Source organism: Somniosus microcephalus, chromosome 14, assembly GCF_052327205.1.
Source record: "Somniosus microcephalus isolate GS21.2 chromosome 14, FLI_Smic_1.0, whole genome shotgun sequence".
NCBI lineage: Eukaryota > Metazoa > Chordata > Chondrichthyes > Squaliformes > Somniosidae > Somniosus > Somniosus microcephalus.
Window position 1 is genome coordinate 126,599,604 of NC_141000.1, and position 13,563 is coordinate 126,613,166.

Genomic DNA, 13,563 nt, shown 5'->3' on the forward strand with positions numbered 1-13,563 from the left:
CCACACCCCTTGCTGTGGCTGTGGTTGTTAGAGGTCATTCATCTCAATCACATGACATCACTGCAGGAGTTCCTCAGGGCAGTGTCCTAGGCCCAACCATCTTCAGCTGTTTCATCAATGATCTTCCCTCCATCATAAGGTCAGAAGTGGGGATGTTCGCTGATGATTGCACACTGTTCAGCACCATTTGAGACTCGTCAGATACTGACGCAGTCCGTGTCCATATGCAGCAAGACCTGGACAACATTCAGACTTGGGCTGACAAGTGGCAAGTAACATTCGCACCACACAAGTGCCAGGCAATGACCATCTCCAACAAGCGAGACTCTAACCATCTCCCCTTGACATTCAATGGCATCACCATCGCTGAATCCCCCACTATCAACATCCTGGGGGTTTCCATTGATCAGAAACTGAACTGGACCAGCCATATAAATACTGTGGCCACAAGAGCAGGCCAGAGGCTGGGAATTCTGCGGCGAGTGTCTCACCTCCTGACTCCCCAAAGCCTTTCCACCATCTACAAGGCACAAGTCAGGAGTGTGATGGAATACTCTCCACTTGCCTGGATGAGTGCAGCTCCAACAACACTCAAGAAGCTCGACACCATTCAGGATAAAGCAGCCCGCTTGATTGGCACTCCATCCACCACCTTCAACATTCACTCCCTCCACCACTGGCGCACTGTGGCTGCAGTGTGTACCATTTACAAGATGCACTGCAGCAACTCGCCAAAGCCCCTTCAACAGCACCTTCCAAACCCACGACCTCTACCACTTAGAAGGACAAGGGCAGCAGACGCATGGGAACATCACCACCTACAAGTTCCCCTCCAAGCCACACACCATCCTGACTTGGACCTGTATCGCCGTTCCTTCACTGTCGCTGGGCCAAAATCCTGGAACTCCCTTCCTAACAGCCTTGTGGGTGTACCTACACCATATGGACTGCAGTGGTTCAAGAAGGCAGCTCACCACCATCTTCTCAAGGGCAATTAGGGATGGGCACTAAATGCAGGTCTAGCCAGCAACGCCCACATCCGATCAATGAATAAAAAAAAAACACTCTCTGGTGGGTAGGTTGCATTGAGTGTTATGGTGAGAAGTGAGGTGGGGTTGAGGGGTATGGGGAGAAGGTGGGTAGGTGGGGTTGGGGGATATGGGGAGAAGGTGGGTAGGTGGGGTTGAGGGGTATGGGGAGAAGGTGGGTAGGTGGGGTTGAGGGGTATGGGGAGAAGGTGGGTAGATGGGGTTGAGGGGTATGGGGAGAAGGTGGGTAGGTGGGGTTGGGGGATATGGGGAGAAGGTGGGTAGGTGGGGTTGAGGGGTATGGGGAGAAGGTGGGTAGATGGGGTTGAGGGGTATGGGGAGAAGGTGGGCTGGTGGGGTTGAGTGATGTGGGGAGAAGGTGGGTAGGTGGGGTTGAGGGGTATGGGGAGAAGGTGGGTAGACGGGGTTGAGGGGTATGGGGAGAAGGTGGGTAGGTGGGGTTGAGTGATGTGGGGAGAAGGTGGGTAGGTGGGGTTGAGGGGTATGGGGAGAAGGTGGGTAGGTGGGGTTGAGGGGTATGGGGAGAAGGTGGGTAGGTGGGGTTGAGGGGTATGGGGAGAAGGTGGGTAGGTGGGGTTGAGGGGTATGGGGAGAAGGTGGGTAGGTGGGGTTGAGTGATGTGGAGAGAAGGTGGGTAGGTGGGGTTGAGGGATATGGGGAGAAGGTGGGTAGGTGGGATTGAGGGATATGGGGAGAAGGTGGGTAGGTGGGGTTGAGTGATGTGGGGAGAAGGTGGGTAGGTGGGGTTGAGGGATGTGGGGAGAAGGTGGGTAGGTGGGGTTGAGGGATGTGGGGAGAAGGTGGGTAGGTGGGGTTGAGGGATATGGGGAGAAGGTGGGTAGGTGGGATTGAGGGATATGGGGAGAAGGTGGGTAGGTGGGGTTGAGGGGTATGGGGAGAAGGTGGGTAGGTGGGGTTGAGGGATGTGGGGAGAAGGTGGGTAGGTGGGGTTGAGGGATATGGGGAGAAGGTGGGTAGGTAGGATTGAGGGATATGGGGAGAAGGTGGGTAGGTGGGGTTGAGGGATATGGGGAGAAGGTGGGCAGGTGGGGTTGAGGGGTATGGGGAGAAGGTGGGTAGGTGGGGTTGAGGGATGTGGGGAGAAGGTGGGTAGGTGGGGTTGAGGGATGTGGGGAGAAGGTGGGTAGGTGGGGTTGAGGGATATGGGGAGAAGGTGGGTAGGTGGGGTTGAGGGGTATGGGGAGAAGGTGGGTAGGTGGGGTTGAGTGATGTGGAGAGAAGGTGGGTAGGTGGGGTTGAGGGATATGGGGAGAAGGTGGGTAGGTGGGATTGAGGGATATGGGGAGAAGGTGGGTAGGTGGGGTTGAGTGATGTGGGGAGAAGGTGGGTAGGTGGGGTTGAGGGATGTGGGGAGAAGGTGGGTAGGTGGGGTTGAGGGATGTGGGGAGAAGGTGGGTAGGTGGGGTTGAGGGATATGGGGAGAAGGTGGGTAGGTGGGATTGAGGGATATGGGGAGAAGGTGGGTAGGTGGGGTTGAGGGGTATGGGGAGAAGGTGGGTAGGTGGGGTTGAGGGATGTGGGGAGAAGGTGGGTAGGTGGGGTTGAGGGATATGGGGAGAAGGTGGGTAGGTAGGATTGAGGGATATGGGGAGAAGGTGGGTAGGTGGGGTTGAGGGATATGGGGAGAAGGTGGGCAGGTGGGGTTGAGGGGTATGGGGAGAAGGTGGGTAGGTGGGGTTGAGGGATGTGGGGAGAAGGTGGGTAGGTGGGGTTGAGGGATGTGGGGAGAAGGTGGGTAGGTGGGGTTGAGGGATATGGGGAGAAGGTGGGTAGGTGGGATTGAGGGATATGGGGAGAAGGTGGGTAGGTGGGGTTGAGGGGTATGGGGAGAAGGTGGGTAGGTGGGGTTGAGGGATGTGGGGAGAAGGTGGGTAGGTGGGGTTGAGGGATAAGGGGAGAAGGTGGGTAGGTGGGGTTGAGGGGTATGGGGAGAAGGTGGGTAGGTGGGGTTGAGGGGTATGGGGAGAAGGTGGGTAGGTGGGGTTGAGGGGTATGGGGAGAAGGTGGGTAGGTGGGGTTGAGGGGTATGGGGAGAAGGTGGGTAGGTGGGGTTGAGGGATGTGGGGAGAAGGTGGGTAGGTGGGGTTGAGGGGTATGGGGAGAAGTTGGGTAGGTGGGGTTGAGGGGTATGGGGAGAAGGTGGGTAGGTGGGGTTGAGGGATGTGGGGAGAAGGTGGGTAGGTGGGGTTGAGGGGTATGGGGAGAAGGTGGGTAGGTGGGGTTGAGGGGTATGGGGAGAAGGTGGGTAGGTGGGGTTGAGGGATGTGGGGAGAAGGTGGGTAGGTGGGGTTGAGGGGTATGGGGAGAAGGTGGGTAGGTGGGGTTGAGGGGTATGGGGAGAAGGTGGGTAGGTGGGGTTGAGGGGTATGGGGAGAAGGTGGGTAGGGTGGGGTTGAGGGATGTGGGGAGAAGGTGGGTAGGTGGGGTTGAGGGGTATAGGGAGAAGGTGGGGTTGAGGGATATGGGGAGAAGGTGGGTTTGAGGGGTATGGGGAGAAGGTGGGTAGGTGGGGTTGAGGGGTATGGGGAGAAGGTGGGGTTGAGGGGTATGGGGAGAAGGTGGGTTTGAGGGGTATGGGGAGAAGGTTGACTCATCTATCAAAAAAGGTCCTATTTTGTCCTTTCCTGTTCTTGAGAATTATTTTCTAAAGGCCAATGCCAGTTTCTCCCACCCAACGTCCGAGCTCGCTCCCTCAGCCCTGTATCTCCCGTGCTTGAACTTCGTACCTCATCAGTTATCGAGACAGTATATGCTATATAAGAGGAAGACCTCTGATACTGCTGATAGAAAGGACTCGGAAAAAGTGATTGAGAAAGATGACACATTGGACAAATCACGAGAAAGAAAGTCTGTCTGCGGTTCCTGGAATGTTGTCCGACATAAATTAATGCTCAATCACTTTCGGACAAAACAGAATTGATTAAAAAATGAATGTCAGCGTTGGTTTAGGTAAACAATTTAGTCTTTCTTGTCATGTCGCAAGGCAGACACAGGTCGGGGGGGGTTAATGTGTTTCTGCTGTTGGAGCAGGATTGTCCTCATCGCTTGAACGGTGCAGCTTTATCCGGGCCAGTCCCAGAGAGCAGCAATTACAAGCAGCAGCTGGGGGAGCTCAAACTAACACCTTCACCGGAACTGCCACCAGAGGCCCTTCGGAGAGAGACGGAGGTACAGGACAGGACAGGCACCTGCACTCCCTGCTCAGCATTGTAGAGTAATAGGAGGAGGCCATTCGGCCCGTCGTGCCTGTCCAATTAGCTCTCCAATTAATCCCTCTCCCCCTGCTCTTTCCCCAGAGCCCTGAAAATTTTCCCCTTTCAAGTATTTATCCAATTCCCTTTTGAAAGTCACCATTGAATCTGCTTCCACCGCCCTTTCAGGCAGCGCATTCCAGATCACAACAACTCGCCACGTAAAAAAACAAATTCTCCTCTTTTACCTTCAACCTGTGTCCTTTGGTCCTCCTGCCGGTGGACTTGTTGCCATTATTTCCTTTGAACAGGAGCTGGCTGGTGTCAGCCAGGGTGGGAGTCGAGGATGCAACAGGTGGGCTCAGCACCCTTGGGTTAGGGATGGGGAAAAAGAATCAGACAGATATCGCGCTGATTGATTAAGTCCACAGTGACGCCTGCTGGAGAATGTGTGTCTGCGGGCGTTGTGTGAGGAGAAGGGTGGGCTGTTGTCGCGACGCCCCGTGCAGTCGAATAGCCTGCCGATGTTCGCGGTCTGGGCGCACCTCTCCCTGAAAAGAACGATTAATCCCTGGCATGGGATTGGGGAATGGGGGTAAACATTCTGGAGTCATTTAAGAGGCAGTTAGACACCGCGATGGGGGACCGTAGGTTTAGAATCATAAAATCATGGAATCCGACAGCACAGAAGGAGCCCATTCGGCCCATCGTGCCTGTGTTGGCTCTTTGAAAGAACTCTCCAATTTAATCCCAGCTTTTTCCCCGTAACCCTGTAAATTAGTCCTCTTCGGGCACATGTCCAATCGCCTTTTGAAAGTTACATTCCAGATATTAACAACCTTCTGTTTGAGGAAATTTCTCCTCATTTCCCCACTATTTTTTTGCCAATTATTTTAAACCTATGACCTCTGGTTACCGACCCACGTGCCAGAGGAAACAGTTTCTCCCTCCTTGCTCTCTCAAAACTCTATCCAATCTCCCCTTAACCTTCTCTGCTCTCAAGAGAACAATCCCAGCTTCTCCAGTCTCTCCACATAACTGAAGTCCCTCATCCCCGGTATCATCCTGGTGAATCTCCTCCGCACCCTCTCCAAGGCCTTGTCATCTTTCCTAAAGTGTGGTGCTCAGAATTGAACACAATACTCCAGCTGAGGCCTAACCAGTGATTTGTAAAGGTTTAGCATGACTTGCTTACTTTTCCATTCAATGCCCCTATTTATAAAGCCACGTATCCCATACGCTTTCTTAACCACCTTATTAACTTGCCCTGCCACCTTCAAGGATTTGTGACTAGGCACCCCCAGGTCCCTCTGCTCTTGATTTCTACGGAACAATATATTGGACAGGCCGAATTGCCTCCTTCATTCATACTTAGCACTGTGATCTCTGCGAAAAATGATCAGGTACCGAAGGGTGGGCTGTATCCCACGACACTGCTGAAAGAGGAGCAAATAGTTCTCCTCGTGTCTTAGGCAACATTCCTCCCTTAACCAAATTCCACCGAAACAGATTAGTTGGTCAATCATCCAGTTGCCATTTGTGTGATCTTGCTATGCACAAGCAGCACCCGCTGCACTTCCGAGTAATTTATTGCAGGTCAAGTGGTTTGAGATGTTTTCTAAGAGGTGCGATGAGGTGCTGTATCTACAGTTACACAGAGCTCTGGTTTGACTCCCATCTGGAGTGACTGTGCTCAGTTCTGGGCCCCGCACCACAGGAAGGGTATATCGGCCTTGGAGTGGGAGCAGCGCAGATTCACCAGAATGATCCCGGGGCTGAAAGGGTTAAATTACGAGGCCAGGTTGCACAGACTGGGCTTGTATTCCCTCGAGTTTAGAAGATTAAAGGATGATCTAATTGAGGAGTTTAAGATGATTAAAGGATTTGATAGAGTAGAGAGAGAGAAACCATTTCCTCTGGTGGGGGGGAGTCCAAACTAAATTAGATAGATTAGGTAAGGGTATTAGGGGATATGGAGCCATGGCAGGTAAATGGAGTTATGATACAGATCAGCCACAATCTAATTGAATGGTGGAACAGGCTCGAGGGGCTGAATGGCCTATTCCTATGTATCAATCCTTATCTGTCTAATCTTGATGGAGGGAAAGGGAAGAGTAGATATAGAAGCAGTTCAGTTAATGCACTCCAGCAACTTGCCAAGGCTTCTTCGGCAGCACCTCCCAAACCCGAGACCTCTTCCACCTAGAAGGACAAGGGCAGCAGGTGCATGGGAACACCACCACCTCCAAGTTCCCCTCCAAGTCACACACCATCCTGACTTGGAAATATATCGGCCGATCCTTCATCGTCGCTGGGTCAAAATCCTGGAACTCCCTCCCTAACAGCATTGTGGGTGCACCTTCAGCACACGGACTGCAGCGGTTCAAGAAGGTGGCTCACCACCACCTTCTCAAGGGCAACTAGGGATGGGCAATAAATGCTGGCCTTGCCAGCAAAGCCCACATCCTGAGAATGAATGAAAAATAAAGTTTATCTAACTTTGTGTCTAAATCCTAGGTCACGGACTCTGGAATCTATACATGTGTAGCCACGAGCTCAAGTGGAGAAACTTCCTGGAATGCATTTTTGGAAGTGCGAGGTAATTCTTCAATCTTGGCTTTTATTATTCTAAGCAGAAGTATTCCTCAATACTGCAGAATTAAAGGCGCCCTTTCCTTTTATCGAGAAGCCAAGGCCTATAGGGCAGGACACCACTGATGTGGAAAGAAGGAGGAGAGACGGTGAGGTAATTCAGCGAGTGGGGCCAATCTTGGGTTTTGAAAGCCTGGAGGTTGGAGGTGGAACGGAAGACTGAAGGAGGCAATACCAGAAGAGAAAACTTAGGCAGAAAGGGCCAGAGGTCGGGGCAATGAGCTGCAGGTGGGTGGATGGTTGGTGTCGAGCTGGAAGGTCAGGGGTTAAGCTCTATGTCACGAGAGTGTCAAGAGGTCCGGGATGAGCTACAGATTGGTAGATTGTCAGGGGTTCGGAGATTATGCTGTGGGTTGTTGGATGGTCAAGGGGTTGGTGGTTGAGCTGTGGGTCACGGGAGGGCCAAGAGCTCAAGGACATGCTACAGGTCAGGAGATGGTCAGGGGGTCGAGCTGGAGGGTCAGTGAATGAGCTGTGAGTTGTTGGCTGGTATGGGGTCAGTGGTTGAGCTGTGGGTCGCTGGAGGGTCAGGGGTTGGGAATGAGCTGTGGGTCGCTGGAGGGTCAAGGTTCAAGAGTCGAGTGCAGGTCGATGGAGCGTCAGGGTCAGGGGATGAGCTGTGGGTCACTGGAGGGTCAGGGGTCGGGAGTCGTATGCAGGTCGATGGAGCGTCAGGGTCAGGGGATGAGCTGTGGGTCACTGGAGGGTCAGGGGTCGGGAGTCGTATGCAGGTCGATGGAGTGTCAGGGTCGGGATGAGCTGTAGGTCGCTGGACGGTCAGGGGTCGGGAGTCGCGTGCAGGTCGATGGAGGGCCGGGGTCAGGGGATGAGCTGTGGGTCGCTGGAGGGTCAAGGGTCGGGAATCGAGCTGCAGGTCGCTGGAGGATCAGGGGTCAGAGGATGAGCTGCTGGGCAATGGACAGTCACGGGGATCAGATTCTGAGCTGTTTCTTAAACAAATTGTTTTTTGCAGAATCAGGCGCAGCAACTGTCAACGTCAAGATGGACATGGACGCCCTGCCAGGGTCGCCTTCCAAACCACAAGTTGCTGACGTCACCAAGAACAGCGTCACGCTGTCCTGGTTGACGGGAAAGCACGTTGGATCTTCACCGGTCATGTCGTATGTCATTGAGGCCTTCAGGTACGTGAGGGCAAGGAATCATCGTCACTCTCCTCCTTGCGTTATTCCGAAATTTTCCACAACTGGAGGTGGTGGGTGGGAAGCAGTGGGAGCGAGCCAAATCAAGTCTATGAAGGTCAGCTGTGGCTCAGTGAGTCAGCAGATCGTGGGTTCAAGCCCCACTCCAGAGGTTTGAGCGCAAAAATCTAAGGCCGACACTCCCAGTGCAGTGCTGAGGGAGTGCTGCACTGTCTGAGATGTCAAACCGAGGTCCCATCTGCCCTCTCAGGCGGATGTAGAAGATCCCACAGCTATTATTTGGAAGACGAGCAGGGGAGTTATCCCCGGTGTCCTGGTCAATACCTGTCCCTCAACCAGCATCACTAAAAGCAGATTATCTGTTCAATATCATATTGCTCGTTGTGGGAGCTTGCTGTGTGCCGATTGGCTGCCGCGTTTCCTACATTACAACAGTGACTACACTTCAAAAGTACTTAATTGGCTGTAAAGCGTCCCAAGGTTGTGAATGGCGCTATATAAATGCAAGTTCTTTCTTTCATGTCAGGTAGGAACTGGCCATTAGGAAGCACAAAGGCACCAGGGAGTTTACAGTACAGAAGGAGGCCATTCGGCCCACCGTCTGTGTGCTGGCTCGTTGTATAGAGCAATGCAAAGCTACCGCTCTCTCCCAATAGCCCTGTATTTTTCTCTGCTTCAAATACTTGTCCAATTTCACCTTAATAACATCCAGGCAGAATGGAAAAGGAGAAGGGGTAGCCCTGATAATAAAGGAAGGAATAAAGACAGTAGAAAGAAAGGATTTAGGCTCAGAAAAACAAAATGCAGAATCAGTTTGGGTGGAGCTAAGAAACACCAAGGGACAGAAAACACGAGTGGAAGTAGTGATCTCATTGAAACATACAAAATTCTTACAGGGCTTGACAGGGTAGATGCTGAAAGGCTGTTTCCCCCTGGCTGGGGAGTCTAGAACTAGGGGTCACAGTCTCAGGATAAGGGGTCGGCCATTTAGGACTGAGGTGAGGAGAAATTTCTTCACTCAGAGGGCGGTGAATCTTTGGAATTCTCTACCCCAGAGGGCTGTGGAGGCTCAGTCGTTGAGTTTATTCAAGACAGAGGTCGATAGATTTTTGGATATGAAGAGAATCAAGGGATATGGGGATAGTGCAGGAAAGTGGAGGTGAAGTAGAAGATCAGCCATGATCTTACTGAATGGCGGGGCAGGCTCGAGGGGCTGAATGGCCTACTCCTGCTCCTATTTCTTATGTTCTTATGTTACTGCTCCCTGTGGCAAAACATTCCCTCTGTGTATAGACAATTCTTGTACCCTCTCTCCTCACTCAATGGTAATTTAAATTGATGATCCTTCATGACTGATTCCCCAACCAGAGAGGAATAGTATTCTCCCATTCATCCTATCAAAATTCTGTATAAATAAAAAGAATTCCAGTTCCTCTTTTCAATTTTTATAAATGAGCTAGGCTCGGGTGTAGGGAGTAGTATTATAAAGTTTGCAGATGATACAAAACTTGGCAAAGTAGTAGATAGCAATGAGGACAGTTGTAGACTTCAGGCTGACGGACAGGATGGTGAAATGGGCAGAAGCATGGCAGGTGGAGTTCAGTACGGAGAAGTGTGAAGTAATGCACTTTGGGATGACTAACATGGAAAGACAGTGTACAGTAAATGGCATGATTTTGAAAAGTGTAGATGAGCCGAGAGAACTTGGTGTCCATGTCCACAAATCCTTAAAGGTGGCGAGACAAGTTGAGAAGGTGATTCAAAAAGCAAATGGGTTACTTGGGTTTATAAAGAGAGGAATAGAATATAAAAACAAAGAGATCAGGCTCGAACTTTATAAATCACTGGTTAGGCCTCAGCTGGAGTATTGTGGGCAATTCTGGGCCCCACACTTCAGGAAAGATGTAAAGGCCTCAGGGAGGGTAGAGAGGAGGTTTACCAGGATGTTACCAGGGATGAGGGACTTCAGTTATGAGGAGAGGTTGGAAAAGTTATGACGTTTCTCCTTCGAACAGAGAAGGTTAAGAGGTGACCTAATAGAGGTTTTCAGAATAATGAGAGGTTTTGATTGAGAAGAGAGAGAAAAACTATCCCCTCTGGCGAGTGGGTCAATAACCAGAGGTCATAGATTCAAAATCACTGGAAACAGATCTCGAGGGGAGATGAGGAGAATGTTTTCACTCCGAGAGTTGTTGGGATCGGGAACGCTCGACCTGAACAAGTGGTGGAAGCTGATTCCATCAATAATGTTAAAGGGAGCTGGACGGGTTCCTGAGGATGAGGAGCTCACAGGGTTAGGGACAATAACGGGGGGTGTGGGACTGAGCACGACTGATCTTTCAAAGAGCTGGCACAGGCACGACGGGCCGAATGGCCTCCCTCTGTGCTGTAAGTGTCTATGATTCCATTGGATCTGTAGCCTGCTGTGTTCCAGTGGAAGTAGTCTTCCCTCAGCGACTCTGTCAAATCCTAGAGTAGTCTCACGGTGGCTTTAGGTTGGATGTTTGGTCGTTCCCAAAAGAGACTTGGCTGAAATCCTGATACCAGCGGTTCAAGGGATCGCTGGTGCAAACTGATGCCGTAGGAACATTAGGAACAGGAGGAGGCCATTCAGCCCGCTCTGCCATTCAGTTAGATCACGGCTGACCTGTACCTGAACTCCATTTACCCACCTGGGTTCCGTATCTCTTAATACCCCTTACCCAACAATAACCTATCAATCTCAGTCTTGAAATTTTCAATTGACCCCCCCAGCCTCAAAAGCTTTTCGGGGGAGAGAGCTCCAGATTTCCGCTACCCTTTATAAGAAGAGGTGCTTCCCGACATCACCCCTGAACAAAAACAACTTGCATTTATATAGTGCCTTCAGCCCGGCTTCACAGAAGCGTTATCAGACAAAATTTGACACTTAAAGAGATATTAGGACAGGGGCTTGGTCAAAGGGTTGGTTTGTAGGAGCACCGTAAAGGAGGGTGGAGAGGTGGAGGGGCGGAGAGGTTTTGGGGAGGGAATTCGAGAGTTTGTAGCCTGGACAGTTGAAGGCACGGCCACCAGTAGTGGAACGATGATGAAAATCGGGGAGCCAGAATTGGAGGAGCGCAGAGATCGCGCAGGAGTTGTGGGGCTGGAGGACGTTACATAGATAGGGAGGGGGGGGCGAGGCCCTGGGGTGATTTGAAAACAAGGATGAGAAATTTATATTTGAGGGGTTGCTGGACCAGGAGCGGCCTCGCATTCAGGCCTACAAGCGAGCTCCAGATGTCCGGGTGGACCAGCTGGGCGTGGTCAAGACTGGAGATCAAATGTGAAGTTTAGAAGAGATGCATTAGATGCGGTTCGAGAACAGTAAACTCAACACCTGGATCAGCTGCGTTCTCACCCCTGCAGCCTGGCGTCGACTGCAATGGGCTCGGTTGCCAGGCAACCGGGAGACACAGGGTCCTCGAGTGAAATATATTTTGTGTTCAGGAATTATTGTCCCAGAGCTCATTATGCGTGAGCTAATTATATTAACAGATTAAGCTGCGTGTTTGTTCCTGGTCTCTGTCTGTTTCTAAATTGCTTCAACAAATGAGGGACTTCAGTTATGTGGAGAGACTAGATAAGCTGAGATCGTTCTCCTTACGGCAGAGAAGGTTAAGGGAAGATTTAATAGAGGTGTTCAAAATGATGAGAGTAGATAGGAAGAAACTCTTGCCACTAGCAGGAGGGTCGGTAACCAGAAGAAACAGATTTAATGTAATTGGCAAAATAACCACAGGAACAGGAGGAGGCCGTTCAGCCCCTCAAACCTGTTCCGCCATTCTATCAGTGACTGATCTGTATCTTAACTCCGTCTACCCGCCTTGGTTCCGCCTAACAAAAATCTATCGGATCTCAGTTTTGAAATTTTCAATTGACCCCCAGCCTCAACAGCTTTTTGGGGGAGAGAGTTCCAGATTTCCACCACCCTTTGTGTGAAGAAGTGCTTCCTGACATCACCCCTGAACGGCCTGGCTCTAATTTTAAGGTTTTGTCCCCTTGTTCTGGACTCCCCCCACCAGAGGAAGTCGTTTCTCTCTCTCGACCCGATCAACTCCTTTAATCATCTTAAACACCTCGATTAGATCACCCCTTAATCTTCTATACTCAAGGGAATGCAAAACAGAGAGGGGGAGATGAGGAGAATTAGTTTTTTACGCAGCGAGTTGTTGTGATCTGGAACGCGCTGCCTGAAAGGGCGGTGGGAGCAGATTCAATGGTGACTTTCCAAAGGTGGATGAAGCAAGGCCACTAATGGTGGGGCGAAGGGAGGAGGCGAGGGATGGGGTAAGTGGGGGCAGGGGAACTCCAAGCCAACAGTGAACTAACAAGTATTTCCTTCATTTTTTTTTCTTCAGCCAATCTGTAAGTAACAGCTGGCAAACAGTGGCAGACCACGTGAAGAACACTTTGTTCACCGTCAGGGGTCTCAGGCCGAACACTATCTACCTCTTCATGGTGCGTGCTGTCAACGCTCAGGGAGTCAGTGACCCCAGCCAGATGACCGACCCCGTCCGGACTCAAGGTAAGAGCTTCGCTATCTCGGGGTTTGGTAAACGCACCTTCGTAGCGAGCCGTACAGTTCCAAGGAAGGCCTCCTTGTTCCATCGCCGGGCCGTGCTGAGTTACTGCCGACCCCAGTTGCGGCAGTAATTAGTGTGCCACAATCAGACTCAACGGCCCTGGGTTAGGTAGAGCTAAAAAAAAGTAATGAGACAAAGTTCCTTCTCTTCAATGCTGTCCGCTGTCCCCTTGTTGGAGAGGGAACGTGTGAAGGGTAGGCTGCGATGCCAATAATTAAAAGGAATAATTAAAAAGGCTAATGGAATGTTGGCCTTTATCTCAAGAGGACTGGAATACCGAGGGCTGGAAGTTATGCTACAGTGATATAAAGCTCTGGTCAGACCCCTATTTAGAGTAATGTGTTCAGAAGAGGTCCAGCGCAGGTTCACCAGAATGATACCGGGGCTAAAAGGGTTAAATTACGAGGCCAGGTTGCACAGACTGGGCTTGTATTCCCTCGAGTTTAGAAGATTAAGGGGTGATCTAATCGAGGTGTTTAAGATGATTAAAGGAGTCGATCGGGTAGATCGAGAGAAACTATTTCCTCTGATGGGGGGAGTCCAGAACAAGGGGGCAGAACCTTAAAATTAGAGCCAGGCCGTTCAGGGGTGATGTCAGGAAGCACTTCTTCACACAAAGGGTGGTGGAAATCTGGAACTCTCTCCCCCAAAAAGCTGTTGAGTCTGGAGGGTCAGTTGAAAATTTCAACACTGAGATTGAAAGATATTTGTTAGGCAAAGGGTATTAAGGGATACGGAACCAAGGCGGGTAGACGGAGTTAAGATACAGATCAACCCTGATCCAATTGAATGGCGGAACAGGCTGGAGGGGCTGAATGGCCTCCCCCTGTTCCTATGATGGACTCCATGGCTGGGAGCAGTACCGGGGAGCTGGCAATGTCCCTGG

The 13,563-nt window shown here is 51.2% G+C and overlaps 1 protein-coding gene across 12 annotated transcripts in view; it reads left to right on the forward strand.

The window, feature by feature from the left end:
* robo2 (roundabout, axon guidance receptor, homolog 2 (Drosophila)) overlaps positions 1-13,563 on the forward strand; it is a 1,120,123-nt gene that overhangs the window by 974,622 nt on the left and 131,938 nt on the right. For all 12 annotated transcript variants that reach the window (XM_086007303.1, XM_086007302.1, XM_086007300.1 and 9 more), the window contains 3 exons: positions 6,779-6,860; positions 7,887-8,055; positions 12,453-12,619. In XM_086007303.1, the coding sequence (XP_085863429.1) occupies positions 6,779-6,860; positions 7,887-8,055; positions 12,453-12,619 (418 nt within the window). The remainder of the gene's footprint in view (positions 1-6,778; positions 6,861-7,886; positions 8,056-12,452; positions 12,620-13,563) is intronic.